This window comes from Lagenorhynchus albirostris, chromosome 7 (assembly GCF_949774975.1).
Source record: "Lagenorhynchus albirostris chromosome 7, mLagAlb1.1, whole genome shotgun sequence".
Classification (NCBI taxonomy): Eukaryota; Metazoa; Chordata; class Mammalia; order Artiodactyla; family Delphinidae; genus Lagenorhynchus; species Lagenorhynchus albirostris.
This window is the reverse complement of record NC_083101.1, coordinates 99192040-99207904: the sequence shown is the minus strand read 5'-3', so window position 1 is coordinate 99207904 and position 15865 is coordinate 99192040. Positions and strand designations below refer to the sequence as shown.

Here is a 15865-nt window from a genome sequence, read left to right as displayed (position 1 = left end):
GCAAAAGCAAGCTTGGGAAAAACACAACTGACTTTTGGAAAGCATATAACCCAACCGCGGGGGCAGCGTGTTCTTTACACATCAACCCCCTTTGATGTCTGACAGAGGGAAGAGAGGAAACATTAGTTATCTACCCTGAGGGTCAGCTGAGTACAGGTCAGGTCTCTACTCAGCATCTTTTTACATTTATATCGTTCAAAACCAGAATCTTGATTAATACATTAACTTTACAAATGCACAAGCAACTCTTACACACTGTTGACGGGCATGTGGACAGGTGCAAACATTCTGGAGGGCGTTATCTACCAAAAGCCTTAAAGATGGCATAGAATTTGACACTTGTAATGTCAAAAAAGCCATTTTTAATTTAAAAACATCCTAAGGAAATAATGAGGATATCAGAAACAATTTAACTACAAAATTGTTTATCACATCACTTTTAAAATCGTGAAAAATTGGAAAAACCAAAATTGTCCAGAAATCAGGGAATATTTGGGTCAATTTTGATAGTCCAAAGATGCATTCTAATGTAACCATTAATGTTATGTTGTACAGTGTAAGAGCTGTTTCCAAAAGAATTCCTGTATTATCTTGCCCTGGGAAAATGCGTGAGTCACACTGAGTACAGTCAGTCTTGGGTATTGTGTTTTCATTTGGAGTATACTGTTTTGAGGAAATGAATCAGAGAACTTTGTATTGGCAGCACGACATGGCCACAGAAAGCTTTACCTTCAAATTTTGGATCCTTAAGCCAACTCTGCTGAATGTGGTTGAACATGCACGCAACCACCACCACTTTATAAAGTGCCAACCTGGATTACTGGGGCTAGAAGGGGGATGCTACATTTCCCAAGATCACTTGCACGAGGATGCTGGGTATGAGTTAGGTTCCATCAATTGGGATTTGAAAGGTGGAAGTATGGCCCACCTTCCTACTGCTTTGGCTGTTTGATTCTGCTCTTTCACACCCCACATCTACTCTATCAGCACATCGAGGTGGCTCTACCTTTGAAATAAGTATCTAGCATCCAACCACTTCCCAACACCTCCACCATTAACCCTGGTCCAAGCCACTGCCATCTGTTGCCTGGGTTAATGTAGCAGCCTCCAAACCGGTGCCTCTGCTTCTACCCTTGTCTCAACCCAGCAGCTAATGGGAGCCTTTTGAAACCTAAGAGACACTTGCAACAGCTAATCATTTCCCTTAGAATAAAGCCAAAGTCCTTATGATGGCTTCGAAGCCCTGCAGGACCTGGGCTGCCCACCCCACCTCTGATACTGTCCCCTCTCTCACAGTGTCAGCTCCTAGCTGTCCCCACTGCCTACTGATCCGGCTGCTTCACTTCAAATATTTTTTCAATGAAGCCTACCCTACTTACTGTGATACTACCACCCATAGACTCCCCTTACCCTTTAAAAGAAAAATTCCCAAGCACTCATCACCTTCTAAATACTCTGTAACTTACTTATACTTATTGTCTGTCTCCCTCACTAGAATGCAAGTTCCACCAGGACAGAGACCTTTCTGTTTTGTCACTGACAAATACTACGCTTGAACTCTACCTAGCACACAGAGGGCACTCAGCATGTGGGGGGTTGTCTTCAGGTGTTCCAGGGTGCAACCTTTAGCTCTGTGGTTCCCCAGGCAGTTGAGACTGCGGGCCCTGCCTGATCCCTAGATTGCGGCCGTGCAGTGTGTCCTCATAGCTCGATCCAGGTCCTCCGCCTTCCTGATTCTAGCAGAGGGTGTAGCTCCCCTGGTATATCAGTTCTCTAGGGTTCTGAATCCTGGAGACTCAACCTATGACTCACTCTTCCAGCTTTCCAATGAGTCTAAAAATACTTATCTTCCTGTATTAAACTTTTTTGCTTAGAGTACCTAGAATGGTTTCTATTTCTCCACTGAATCCTGAAAAGTACACAAGATAGAACCGTTGGGCCAATAATGATCAAGACTGCATTTTTTCCAACTGACTGGGTCTTAAATGTAAATGAGCCAAACAGAAGGAAGTCTAACCTCTGCCCCAGCTTTCAGGGAGTTGGACCAGTGACTGCTCCCATGGAAGGGGACGGAAGAAATGCTTCAGAAGAGCTGAGTCAGAAGTTGGCCACACAGAGGGGTTCCTAGAATTGGCATTCCATCTCCATTTTTTCAGATGATGCCCTTGAGACCTAAGCCCACTCCAGTTCCGACCCTCCATCAGTAGAACTTCGGCAGCTGAACCACAGTCCAAGAGCAGCTGTCAACATGGCATCTGTCACTATAGCTGTAGCCATCTTAAGAGGGGGATGCCCCAACAGTGGAAGTATCCTGCACTAGGCTGGGGGTGGGATGAATAGGCAATGGACGTCACTGTTTTCACTCTGACTATACCTAGGAAATAAGCCTCTTCCTTTAAAGAGCCAAGTGTGAGTGATCAATTGGACCATGTGGGTAGGTCTGGGAGGATTAAAGGGCGCTGTCTCTGATATTTTCAGCTAGATCAGAAGTATCTGAAGTACAAGAGGCTTACTATTAACATGGAAGAGCTGTATTTTTGAGTGAGATGAAATGTGATAAAACAGCATGTTTATATCATTATATGTAACATACACAATTTTGTAGTCTGAAAGAATATGCACTAAGATGTTAAAACTGGTTTATTTAGAATAAAAGGTAATTGAACATTAAAAAAAATTCTACCTAGATATAGTTAGAGTTTAGTACAATAGACAGTATTTTTTAATCACGGTGGCAACTATCATGGACTGTTTATACCTAAGTGCCATTCCTGTTTCTTCCCTACTAACAAAACCCCGTCTCAAAGGCAACAAGATGTCAGTGCCAGGGGACAAACTGGTGCACCCATCCCTCTTTGCCAGTGCCCATCCAAGGGTGGTTATGTGGTCCGCTCTATCAGAGAGACATAGGGGCAAGTCTCTTTGGGCCTCTGAAGGACATTCCTCCCTGATATGAGCAGAATGAGGAGGAAGTTCCTTAACTGCTGTCTAATTTGCTTCCTGCTTTGGCTCTGGACACTGTCATTTGAAGAAATGATGCCGAGGTGTTACAGCCACTTTGTAACACCAAGGATGGCAGAACAAATGCATCCAAGAAAACCTTGATGTTTTGGCTGCCACCCAACTCTGGAACCATCTATCTCCAGACTGCCCGTTACATGAGATAATTAAACATTCTTATTGATTATGTCACTGTCAGTCTAGTTTTCCGTTACTTGTGCTGATCACGTCCTAACAGAAGAAGCACTTTTCTGTCTGGCAGGAAATAAATGCTTTATGTCCACTGTAATTTAAAAGCAACCCTATTAAAAAGCTACTATTATCTCATTTTTACAGAAAATGTATAAAACTGAGCTTAGGGAGGATAAATGATTTTCCCCAATGTTATACTGGTGGAGTTAGATTCAAACCCCACCCTGACTCTAAGGCCCACACTGTCACTTAATCATGTAATTAAGAAACGAACAAGCCTACAGCTTGCTTTCGGCATCTTAACAAAATGCATACACACAGATGCAGGTAGTAATAAATTTGCATCCACTTGCACTCATACATGAATTTGGCTTTGGGCTTTTACTCCTGTCATTTGCATTTATTTGTTGGTAGAAATGTATGCTTTGGAGGCTTGGCCAAGAAAGCAGGCTTGCCTCGTCTTTTTGCCACACTTTTATTGACGATGTTCAATCTGTGTATCAGGAAGGTAGAGACAGATCGTGGGGACTGTGACGCAGGGTCATAACGGTCGATCCCCAAGATACTTGAAATGGCAAAGTGGTGAACGTTAAAGTGGTACACACCCTTCCTCAAGCTTCCGTGGAGGAGTCAAAGAACTCAAGACTGCAAAACACCAAACATCTAACGAGGCAGGGCCTTTGAGCTAGCCGGGAAAAGCAGAAGAGTGTTTTTGAACCAAAGTAGCCAAGAGAAAGAGAGGATTACAATGGAGACTCACTGGCAGTTCATTAGCTGTGGAAAAGGAGAAGCAGCAAACACTGAAGCCCAGAGAACAAAAAAGGAGTTGGTTCATCAAAGCTCAGCATTAGACCAAACAGGACTTCATGGCACACATCTCCAAGACCCTTTCTGCTCACCTGTCCTCTACAGTGAGAACAGAGACCAGAACAGTACCATCCAACAGAGCTCACGTGAGCTCTTAGCTACAGAAGGGGCGATGTGGGGACTACACAGTCAATCCTGCCTCCTAGCTGCTGGCTAGGCGGCTTGAGGGGCTCGGTGGAGAAGCCCCAGTGGTGATGAATGAAAAACAGGCTCAAGGAACAGAAGGCGAGACTAAAGAAAGGCATATCCTTCCAAAACCTCTTGGGCCACCTAAGTTAAGAGGAGTCTGTGTGGTTCACACCTGTTCCAGAAGTGGTCTGCTAAGCTCACAGCAAAGGGAGCTGACTTGCCGGTGTCTAATGACCACGAACACTGCAACAGGAGGCCTTCCCCAACCTCCGAGGTGCCTCCCCGACCCTGCCCTGCAGACAAGGGACGAGGAAAGAGAAGCTGCTCCTTAGGGACCACACACTGGAAGGGTCAAGAGTGTGGTGAGCTGCTGAAAGGAACAAGACCACAGACCAATGAACTACAAGGCCAGCGCGGCCAGTGGCAGTGGAATCCAAGTTGATGCCAGGACAGGAGACAGAGGTGGGCCTCTCAAATTCAAAGTGAGGCCATTATTCAATAAATCTTCTACTTACTATCTCAACCAGGGTTGTTTTTCAGCAGTATTTGACTCGGTGTGGTGATAATTCTCCAGGAGTGGTCACAGGTTTCTTCTGAGAAATAGTGGAAGCAGCTACTCTTCCAGTAGCTGCTACTGGAAGAGTAGCAGCTACCTACTGCAGGAGTGAGGGTGGAGGGAGTCCTGGGACCATCATGTCACCCGAAGGCATCTGCAGGGCACTGGGAGGAGTGAGTCTCTGACTCTGTCACTTCTGATGGCACCTACAGCTAGGGCCTCGCAGCAATGGACAGGAAGCACTTGCCTAAGAGTGCTTAGGAAAAAAAGGGCATAGAAGGGCCCAAACCCAAACCTTCAGAGCATCAGGCTGGGGGGATAGGACACGGAGTAAGAATGTGGGATAAAGCAGCTCCATTCACTTTATCTGAGATTCTCAGAATCTCTCTTTTGTTTGAAAATAGATTCAGTCGAAGGGAAACTAAACTAACATTTATTGAGCGCCTACTGTGTATGTCTGGCCTTGTGCAAGTTTTCATCGACAATATTCCACTGCATCCTCATGCCAACCCTGTGAGGTAGGTATCGTCCTCATTTTTGTCAGATGAGGAATATGAGGCTCAGAAACGTTAGGTAGTTTGTCAATCACACAACTAGTAATGGGCAGAGCTGGGGCTGAGTCTCAGACTCGAGGAGTCCCTGCTCTCTCTCTGGTGCCGCCTGTTGGGAGGAAGGCGGGAGCAGCAGCAGCAGCTGTCCTTACACTTCCTACCCTGAGAACAAAGACGTCACCTAGAGAAGGAGCCTGTCCCTTCCCAGACCATGCCGCCTCTCCACCTGGGGAGGGTGCAGTCAGTTGAAGAGGTAAGCCATAAATATAAAAATAAATAGCAGGGACAAGCCCCCCAGCAGTGAGGGTGTGCAGTTTCCGTGCTGCGGGAAGGTCATTGCGCCGTTCACAGCTGCTGCGGGAAGGAGCCATGTGGGGAAAACTGGGACGATGGCTGGAGTGGGTGGGCTAAACAGGCGCCTTCTGGGTTGAACAGATTTGAGAACAAAAGTCTGGAGCAGGCAGCAGCCGTGGACACAATCACCACCATCCTCCATCTGCTCCTTTTACCGGTGTTTGTGATCCAACAGGGATTCAAAATTGGGAGAACATACAAGTTTGTGCTTTACGTGTCCCAGGACCGTCATGTCACCCGTCCTACTGTCTCCAAGGCCCACGGACACCAGCTCCTGCCAATGAAGAGAGACAGAGATGAGAACCAAAACCGCATAGCCTATCATTCGCTCAGTCCTGTGATTTCAACGTGATAATCCCAAGAACCCTTCCTCCATATTCAGCACCGAGTCCTCAACGCTCCTCAATGTCTCGAAGAGCCTCCGTCCCGACCCAGCAGGCTCTCACCTGCAGGAAAGAGCAGGTCGTCCCCATCGTCACGTCCAGAGTCACCTTGCCCAGGAGGAGCTGCACCTTCCCCGACCTGCGGATGAGCAGCTTGCCGACCTGACCCTCTGTCAGGTCGGCCAGGGTACAAGCATTCTCTGCCAGCCTGGCTTCCTGTGAAGACAACGAGGGGATAGACACTGGGTAAGGAGCCGTTCCCTCCATCCTTTAGCTCCCCAGACAGGGCCTTTTCCTGGGGCTGCCTGACACTGGTCAGAAAACAGAACAAAACCCAAACCACAGCAAACATAAATAAACGGACAAAATATCAGTAACTGATAAAGCTGGGTGATGGTATATGAGAGTCTATGTTCTCTGATTTGTACACATTCAAAATAACTCACTGTGAAACACACACATACAACTGGCATTGAAGTACAAAGCCCCAAGGCCCTCTCGGGCAGAAAGAACAAATGCACATTATTCTCGCATTTCAGCGTGGGCGGGCGGCACACCTCTGCTTCCCCTGCAGGTGGCTCTTTCCCCTCCTGGTCCCCTGCACCTTCACAGAACTCAATCGTGAACGTACCCGGTCTTTCTCCTGCTTTATAACCACCACCTGTCCGTCCTCGCTCTGCACCTCCGTCTTGATAGGCTTGACGTCCTGAGTGGGCGGCTGGCCAGGGAGTGAGTCTGGCAGCTGCAGGAACAGCAGCTCTTCCTCCTGCGTGAGGCTCAGTTCCCTGAGCAGCTCTGCCACAGATACGTCCTTCGGGAGGCCCGGGGTCTTCCTGGCTGCTCTGGAGGAAGCCTTCATCTTGGCCTCCTCTTCCTCATCTCGTGGCTCCTCTTTCACTGCCCGAGATAACAGAATTGGAAGGGCTATCAGTGGCCAGCCCCTATGCCATCTCACTGCACCCATCCCTTCGGCCTGGTCTGCTCCACTGTCACTCAGCCAGGAAGCTGCAAGGAAACTCTGCTTTGAAAGAGGGATCCAGAAGCTGTGTGACTTATTTAAAAAGGAGTATCGCAGGCTGGGCCCACCGATCCCCGTCAGCGTGAACCCACTGAGCGTGCTCAGGTCCTGTGGAGTGGGAGAGGACCGGCCTGGCAGCAGCAGTCTGGGAAACTCGCTCTTGGGGGACAGCTGGAGAAAAGGAGACAAGACGTTAACTGAAAAGGAGACAAGACGTTAACTGACACAGAGTACCTTTCACAGCTGGCACGTCCACCTCCATGTCCTCTTCCTTGGAGCCAGCCAGCCAAGGTTTAACATCTGGTTCTTCATTCTCTTCCTTAAAAAGCCAGCCCGAGTGAGCCAGCGGCAGCTGCACAGGCATATTTCGAGTGTCATTCCTCAGCCCAGGGTCATCGATGAACTGCCAAAGAAGAGTCGGGGGTCACATGGCGGGGCCAGCACACACAAATACCTGGGAGTGCAGTCCACCTTAGTCCTTTTCTAATCGAAGATTCCCGCCGCTCACCAGGCTTCTGGGACATCAGAGAGCTCTGCTTCCCCCGACTTGGTTCCCCTGAAGCGCGTTTCATCACACAAAGAAGCCCCATCCCCCCAGCCTGCTGGTACCTACATCATCCTTCTCCAGCATACGCAGAATCTGTTTTGTTTCTTCATCTGTCTCCCTCTTCTCCTTTTTGATGTTGATGATGTGAGAGGGCCCCATGTCCGACACATCCACCGTCTTATCCCAGTTCCCTGTGGGAAACCACCCAGTTCACCAAGAGTAAGGAAGGGGCCAACAGCAAGGAACACTAACTGGGAGCAAGCAGGGGAATGCCACCGCCCTTGCCCTTCTCGTGAGCAGTCTGAACTGAAATCCACCAATTCCTTCCTCCCGGAGCCCCGGCAGCTTTGTACCCTTTTTCTTCATCATTTCAGCTGGGCCCTGCTCAAAGATAGAGTGGGACTGGATCACTTCTGGGCGCCCCCGGCCCCGTCCATGGCCCTCTCGCTGTCGGTCTCTATCCCTATCACGCTTCTCCTTCTTGACAGTTACTTCTTCCTTGGGCCTAGAAAAGACACTGGATTAAGGGAAACCACTCACTTCCCCTGCCTCTGAGAACTGGTCTTACTCTCCCATACACTCCGCTCCACATGAGCCAACAACTACATCATGAGAAGCAGAACACCCAATCTTAAGTCTAGCACCTTTTTCACTTCCTTGCTGAAGCAGAGTCCTTTCAGTTTACTGTACTTTACCTTTCTGTTTGAGAGTGTATGTTAGAACTATAACTCAAAAGTTGAATTATAGAGACTGCCCCAAAATGTGGATTTTTTGGTATTGACTGAAAGTAGGAAAGCTGCATTGCAAAAGAGCTTAAGAGAAAACCTGATACATCTTTGCCCAAACTACTGGCTCTCAACTCTGGCTATAAAAGATAATCACTCTGTTTCATTGCAAACAAGTTAAACCACTATTTTAGGGATGGACTCCCAGGCATCCGTATTTGTTTAAAGCTTGCACGCTAGAATCACCTGGGAGCCAGGGTTGAAAATCACCACTGAAAAGAATTAAATCTACAAATTTAAATTTCTGAGCCACATACTTAGTTATTTCCCCAAAGGCCCAAATTCAGAACAAGTAAATAAGGGGCAAGTATTCAGAAGGCCTAGCTACTTACTCTTCCTTGACCTTCCGACTGATGATATTCGGGGTGAAGGTTTTCTGAAAGTAAAATACAGGAGTCACTGATTTGGTAAATTCTGATCCCAAAGTACAGGGGAAAATAAAAACTTCCAAAGGGGCAACTTCTGTGGACAAAGACCAACATGGCTCTCTTCTGCACATTCCACACTGTTGTCAAAGACTTACAGAAAGGGACATGTGTTTGAAAAGGAGGAATGTCATGTCGTGGTGACAGTGGAGTTACACATAGAAGAAAAGGGGCATCAAAAAACATTTAAATAGCAGCCTCAGCTTCTGCCCCCTGAAAGGAGAGCCCTCAGGACTTCTAATAGCAAAGCAATTTACCTAACCTCACCCCTTGTCTTCAAACTGCTATACAGACCAGACAGTATCATAGGGAAAGAGCTCTAGCAGCAACGCTCAAGTAGGGAAGACAGATCTGCCAGCACTCACAAACAGAGGATCAGGTTAGACTGCCACCAGAATTTCCAAAGGTAAACTTTGGTCTTCAAAAACTGGCTGCTTTTATGCTGTCATCCTCCCCATCTTCTTTAAGGGCTACACTTTACATCTACAGTCATAAACATAACAGGAAAGGACTCAGAGCCTCTGATACCACGTCTAAGAATCATAATACTTTGGATCAGAAGTTTGCACACTGGGATCCAGGTCAAATTCAGAACTCTCTTAAACTGAAGGCAAAGTTTATGTGTGCGTGGCTTTCGTGGGTTTCTTAAAGGTATCCAAGACACACACAAAAACGAAATAAACACTGCTCAAGTTGCTTTTGAGCTAATTAGGATTCTCTGCTCTTCAGTCATCTCTGAGAGCCATGTCAATATTTTGCACCCAGTGTCTTGATTTGAAGGTGGGTAGGCGCCCCAGAAATTGTCGGCGTAAGTCTGAGGACAAGAGTCCTTAGGCCCAACACCACGCTAGGCCCTCCAGGAACATCAGTCAAACCCCCAGGTGCCTGGAATTCAGGGTAGTTGGGTTTCTTTAGAAAGGTGCCGTCGGGTACCTTCTTGACTCCCCCGAGGGTGAGATCCCTGGAGCGGATGGAGGGAAGGCGGCCCGGGGTGAGGGAAGGCGCCGGCCTCCGCCCGATAAGCCCCCGCGCCCCAGAAAGGAGGGGTCGGGGCCCTCCTGGAGCACTGGGCTCGCCCGCGGCGTCTCCTTCTGACATGGTGCCTGAGAGAGAAGGAGGAGAGGGGTAACGAAGTCACTCCAGGGGGAGGACACGCGGACCCTGGGCGAAACCCCACCCACGTGGCCTCCCGCCCCCCGTCAGGGCGTCCCTCCCGCAGCGTCTCAGCTCCTCCCCCTCCCACGTGGCGAGACTCCCCGGACCACCGCGGCCAGACCCCTTGGCTCGCCGTCTCCCCAGGCTCCCGACCAGGCACGAGGCAACGACGCACCTCAGCGCACCCAGGCTGCAGCTCCGCACCACGCACGTCCCGACTTCACCTCCGAGGCGACCCGCGGTCGGCCCCGGGCCTCGGCGCCGGGCGGAAGTCTGCGTGGCACGGCGCGGGCGCCGCCATCTTGTCGCGGGGCGGAAGTGAGGTCGGTGGGCGGGGCCGAGCCACAGTATTTATCCGGCGGCGCCTAGCTCCCCTCCGCCTTCTCTTCCCGGTTCTTCCCGGAGTCGGGAAAAGCTGGGTTGAGAGGGCGAAAAAGGAAGCGGGGAATGGTCTAGGTCACGCCACGCTGCAGCGCTCGGGGGGTCTTGGCCGGCGGCGTGAGGTGGGGGCGCCAGCTCAGGGGCTGGGGGCCGGGTGGCCGCCTGGACGCAACGTGGGAGTTCGCCGCTGCGGAGCCTTGGGGTCGAAGCTTGGGTTGGGGCGGGGGACGCGGGGGAGAGAGCGAGACCCCGACTCAGAGTCAGGGAGCTCTGGGCTGGGCCGGGCCGAGCCTCGACTGCCAGCTCGCTGGTGACCTTGGAGTGGTCACTGCACCTCTGGGCTGCATCCTCGCCCTTGTTCGGGGGTCCTTTCCCAGGACTCCTGGTGGGATCCTGGGGTTGGGCTGTGGGCATAGCGCTGGAGCAGCTGCAGCGGATGAATCGGGTGCCTAATGGCACCTGCCCTGGACTCGTGACTGTGGGCCCTTGTATGCACTCTTGTTCCCACCCTGGAACCTGAAAAACGAAGTTTGTTCTGTTGGTTCTGAGGGACAGATTTAAAGAACTTTTATCGTGACTCCGACATTTGTAATTTAACATAAAAAAATGTCCTTTACTGTCGTTCCCTCCACCCCCAAACCATGTAAAAACCATGTAACTTTACAGATAGCTTGAGGGAAGGAAAACATTTGTTAGAATTTCACATAGACTAACTATTAAAACTTCTGTAATATATTACAATCCCCCTCACAGAGATTTCACATTGTACCACAGTTTTGAATCCTCCCTTTTCAAATAACGTTGCTTTGTTGTTGCATCAAACGACTGCATAATTCTTGGGTGGCTATGCCACGATTTGTCTGTGTTCCTGTTTGGACACTTAAATTGTTTCTTTTCCCTATTGTAAATACCACTGTAGTGAACATCTGGTGCCTTTAAAGTTTTTTCTTCTGGATAATATTCCTAGAACAAATTTCCAGACTTCTGATAACTGGCCAAAAGAAGATGCACTTTATTTTTTTAAGTAAAATTTATTTTGAGATAATAGTAGATACACGTGCAGTTGTAAGAAATAATTCGGAGATCCCAAGTACCTTTTACATAGGTTCCCCAATAGTATCATATTGTAAAACTATAGTACACTATCACAACCAGAATATCTACATTGGTAGGAAAAATACAAGACATTTCCATTACGACAAGGATCCTCTAGTGCCCTTTTACAGCCACACTTCCCTCCCTCCCACACATCCCTGGCAGCTGCTAATCTGTTCTCTATCTTATACTTTTGTTATTTCCAGAGTGGAAATCATTCAAGGATGGAATAATACAATATGTGACTTCTTGGGATTGCTTTGTTCACTCAGCGTAATTCCCTGGAGATTATCCAAGTTGTTGCATGTATCATGCACGTATAACAAGTTCATTCCTTTTTATTGCTGAATATCCATGGTTTGTTTAACTATTCATCCTTTGAAGAACATCTGGGTTGTTTTCAGTTTGGGGCTATCACAAATAAAGCTGCTATGAACACACATGTACAGGTTTTTGTGCAAGTTTTTCTTTCTCTGGGATAAATGCCCACAAGTGCAGTTGTTGAGTTGAATGATAGTTGTATGCTTAATTTTATCAGAAACTGTCAAGCTGTTTCCACAGTGGCTTGTACCATTCTGAACATGCACATTTTATGGTTGTTCATCCATTTTGCTGAATTGCTTTCAAAGGGTTGTGTTGATATGCATCACCAGTAAGAAAACGTATACATAAATGTATGTCATATATAAGAATATATATAACATTTTGCCACATTGTTTTGAGTATTGGCTCTTAAAATTTTTTAAATTGTTGTCAATTTAATAATATATTAATATTGTGTTGGTTTCTAAACCAGACTTTTTTCAACTTCTTTTCTCCATATTGGTTTTATATAACTAAACCTAAACAAAGGAAAACTCTTCCTGTCCCTTACAGAGCTACGCATAGCAGCTCTTAGCTTCTGACTGGGGCACTAGATAAAACTGCTTTGATTTCATTCTCTGGGCTTTGAGGTCCAGCAGCTTTCTAGCAGCTCCTAGGTTTTTGTTTTATTTTGTTTTTTACAAAGATACTTATTCATTGTAGAAAATTTGGAAATTTTTAAAAAGCATCCATATATAGAGAGAGAGAAAGAGAGAGAGAGAGAGACACATATACATAATGGAATACTACTCATCCATAAAAAAGAATGAAAATTTGCCATTTGCAGCAACATAGACGGACTTGGAGGGCATTATTGCTAAGTGAAATAAGTAAGATGGAGAAAGATAAATACCGTATGATATCACTTATATGTGGAATCTAAAAAACACAACAAACTAGTGAATGTAACAAAAAAGAAGAAGATTCATATATATAGAGAACAAACTAGTGGTTACCAGTGGGAAGAGGGAAGTGGGGAATGGTCAGTCTGGGAGTAGGGGTACAACAGTAGGTACAAACTATTAGGTGTAAAATAAGCCACAAGGATATCTTGTACAACAATGGGAATACAGCCAATGTTTTATAATAACTGTAAATGGAGTATAATAACTATAAATGAAGTATAACAACTCAACATCAAAAAAAGCAAACAACCCAATTAAAAAATGGACAGAAGAACTGAAGAGACATTTTTCCAAAGAAGAAATGCAGATGGCCAACAGGCACATGAAAAGATGCTCAAAACTACTAATTATGAAAGATGCAAATCAAAACCACAATGAGATATCACCTCACACCTGTCAGAATGGCTATTATCAAAGTCTACAAATAACAAATGTTGGCGAGGATGTGGAGAAAAGGGAACATTTGTACACTGTTCTTGGGAAAGTAAATTGTCACAGCCACTGTGGAAAACAGTATGGAGGTTTCTTAAAAAACTAAAATTAGAACTACCAGATGACCCAGCAATTCCACTCCTGGGTATATATCTGAAAAAAAAAAACACTAATTGAAAAGATAGGTGCACCCCAATGTTCATAGCAGCATTATTTACAATTGCCAAGACAAGGAAACAAACTAAGTGTCCATCAAGAGATGAATGGATAAAAAAGATGTGGTATATATACACAATGGAATACTACTCAGCCATAAAGAAGAACGAAAATTTGCCATTTGCAGCAACATGGGTGGACTTGGAGGGCATTGTGCTAAGTGAAATAAGTAAGACAGAGAAAGACAAATACTGTGTGGTATCACTTATATGTGGAATCTAAAAAATACAACAAACTAGTGAATATAACAAAAAAGGAGCAGATTCATATATATAAAGAACAAACTAGTGGTTACCAGTGGGGGTGGGGGAGGGACAATATAGGGGTGTGGCAGTGGGAGGTACAAACTATTGGGTGTAAGATAGGCTCAAGGATGTATTGTACAGCACGGGGAATGTAGCCAATATTTTGTAATAATTGTAAATGGAAAGTAACCTTTAAAAATTATATCAAAGTTAAAAATGGAAACATTTTATATATGGTTCTATAATCTGCTTTTTTCTCTTAATATACTATAAACATTTCTGAGTTATTAAATATTCTAAATTATGGTTTTTAAAATTTATTTATTTTTGGCTGTGTTGGGTCTTTGTTGCTGGGCGCAGGCTTTCTCTAATTGCAAGTGGAGGCTACTCTTCGTTGAGGCATGCAGGCTTCTCATTGCGGTGTCTTCTTTTGTTGCGGAGCACGGGCTCTAGGCACGCAGGCTTCAGTAGTTATGGCTCCCAGGCTCTAGAGCACAGGCTCAGTAGTTGTGGTGCACAGGCTTAGTTGTTCCACGGCATGTGGGATCTTACTGGACCAGGGCTCGAACCCATGTCCCCTGCATTGGCAGGCAGATTCTTAACCACTGTGCCACCAGGGAAGCCCTAAATTATGGTTTTTAATGGCTAAATATTATTCCAAATTGTTGTCTTACATCATACTTTACTTAACCAGTTTCCTTACTGCAGTGCTTCTTGGATTTCTGCAGCACTTTTCAGGCCGAAAGGACAAGAGGAAAGAATACTTAAGCCTTCTACCTTTTACATTTTGGGGTTTACTTCCTAACAACAATTATTATCATTTCCCATTAAGAGTACTCTCCCGGGCTTCCCTGGTGGCACAGTGGTTGAGAGTCCGCCTGCCGATGCAGGGGACACGGGTTCGTGCCCTGGTCCAGGAAGATCCCACATGCCGCAGAGCGGCTGGGCCCGTGAGCCATGGCCGCTGAGCCTGCACGCCTGGAGCCTGTGCTCCGCAACGGGAGAGGCCACAACAGTGAGAGGCCCGCGTACCGCAAAAAAAAAAAAAAAAAAAAAAAAAAAAGACTTCGCCTTCCAATGTCGGGGCTGCAGGTTCAATCCCTGGTCGGGGAGGTAAGAATCCACATGCCTTGCGGTCAAAAAACCAAAACATAAAACAGAAGCAATATTGTAAGAAATTCAATAAAGATTTTAAAAATGGTCCACATCCAAAAAACAAAAACTTGAAAAAAACAAAAAGAAAAATAAGGGTGGATTGTTTCCAGGTGGATTGTAACTGTAATTTAACTTTGGCACCATTGATGTAAAAGCCATCTTTGCCTTGCATTTTCCTATGTCTTCTCTATAGGTTCTTTCCTATGCAACTCTCTAAATAGAGTAAGTGTGGAGGGAAGCCTTTCCAGCCTGGCAGGAGTTCACGTATTCAGTATGTGTTGTATCTTGCCATGCTGTGCCCAGGGGTATTCCATAGTTCCTATACTATGCTGGTCCACTTCAGGTATAGTTTAGTGACTATTCCAGTACCTTCATTCTATCTGATTAGTCCTTCCCCTTCTCATTTCACTTGTGATTCTTTCTTCATTGTTCTTGATCTTCCCTTGAAATTTCTTCTGCCCCTCCAACGTTTCATTAGTGTCTCTTCTAATAGCTTTTCAGAGTCCTTAAATATAATTCGGTATTTTTCCATGTCTTAAAGTTGTTACATATTTAAGTTTAAAAAAGCTAAAAAAACATATTATATTCTTTAGTTGAATGAATACTCAGGAATGTGTCCAGATTTTAGAATTAATGTTCTTTAGTAAATTTGAAATAGGTGACTGGTGAGGGTTGTAGGAGGTCTAAACATAATTTTGAACAGATAAATAAGCACTGAGAAATCCACACAGTTCTCATAAACAGTCACTGCCCTCTCCTGTCATTGTCGACACTTGTAAATGAACAAGGTGGTTTTTATAGGCTGTCTGGATGTGTCTGCATTCATTGGCGCCTGAGATCTCCACACGTAGTTGAACCACGGGGAAACAGACGTAAACATTTTGAGTCTAAAAAGTGCATGAGCAATGTTAAGACTGTAGATTTTTTTCACTTACAGACTCATTCTCTGTTACCTCAGACTCTATATTTGCTCTGTGCCTGTCTACCACGAAGAACCCAGCCTTTGTACTCAGACGTGATTTGACTCTAGCTTGACTCCTTATGGATCGAGTCTCATTTCCCACTATCCGCCTTTGAAAATGGGGTTGATAGATCGACCCCTCGAGGTCGT

The 15865-nt window shown here is 46.0% G+C and overlaps 1 protein-coding gene across 2 annotated transcripts; it reads right to left on the bottom strand.

Annotated features, from left to right (window-relative positions):
• Positions 1 to 2627: 2627 nt before the first annotated feature.
• On the bottom strand, positions 2628 to 10275 carry POLR3D (RNA polymerase III subunit D). Of its 2 annotated transcripts, XM_060155598.1 has the most exons (9): positions 10138 to 10275; positions 9741 to 9910; positions 8715 to 8758; positions 7951 to 8102; positions 7664 to 7788; positions 7285 to 7453; positions 6664 to 6929; positions 6096 to 6248; positions 2628 to 5923 (listed from the first exon to the last, which is right to left on the bottom strand). In XM_060155598.1, the coding sequence occupies exons 2-9, from the start codon at positions 9903 to 9905 to the stop codon at positions 5801 to 5803; spliced, it is 1197 nt and encodes a 398-aa protein (XP_060011581.1). In that variant the 5' UTR covers positions 9906 to 9910; positions 10138 to 10275; the 3' UTR covers positions 2628 to 5800. The 2 variants fall into 2 exon arrangements, with proteins under 2 accessions (XP_060011581.1, XP_060011582.1); XM_060155599.1 differs by lacking the exon at positions 2628 to 5923 and having other exon boundaries at positions 6115 to 6248; positions 6565 to 6929.
• Positions 10276 to 15865: the final 5590 nt, after the last annotated feature.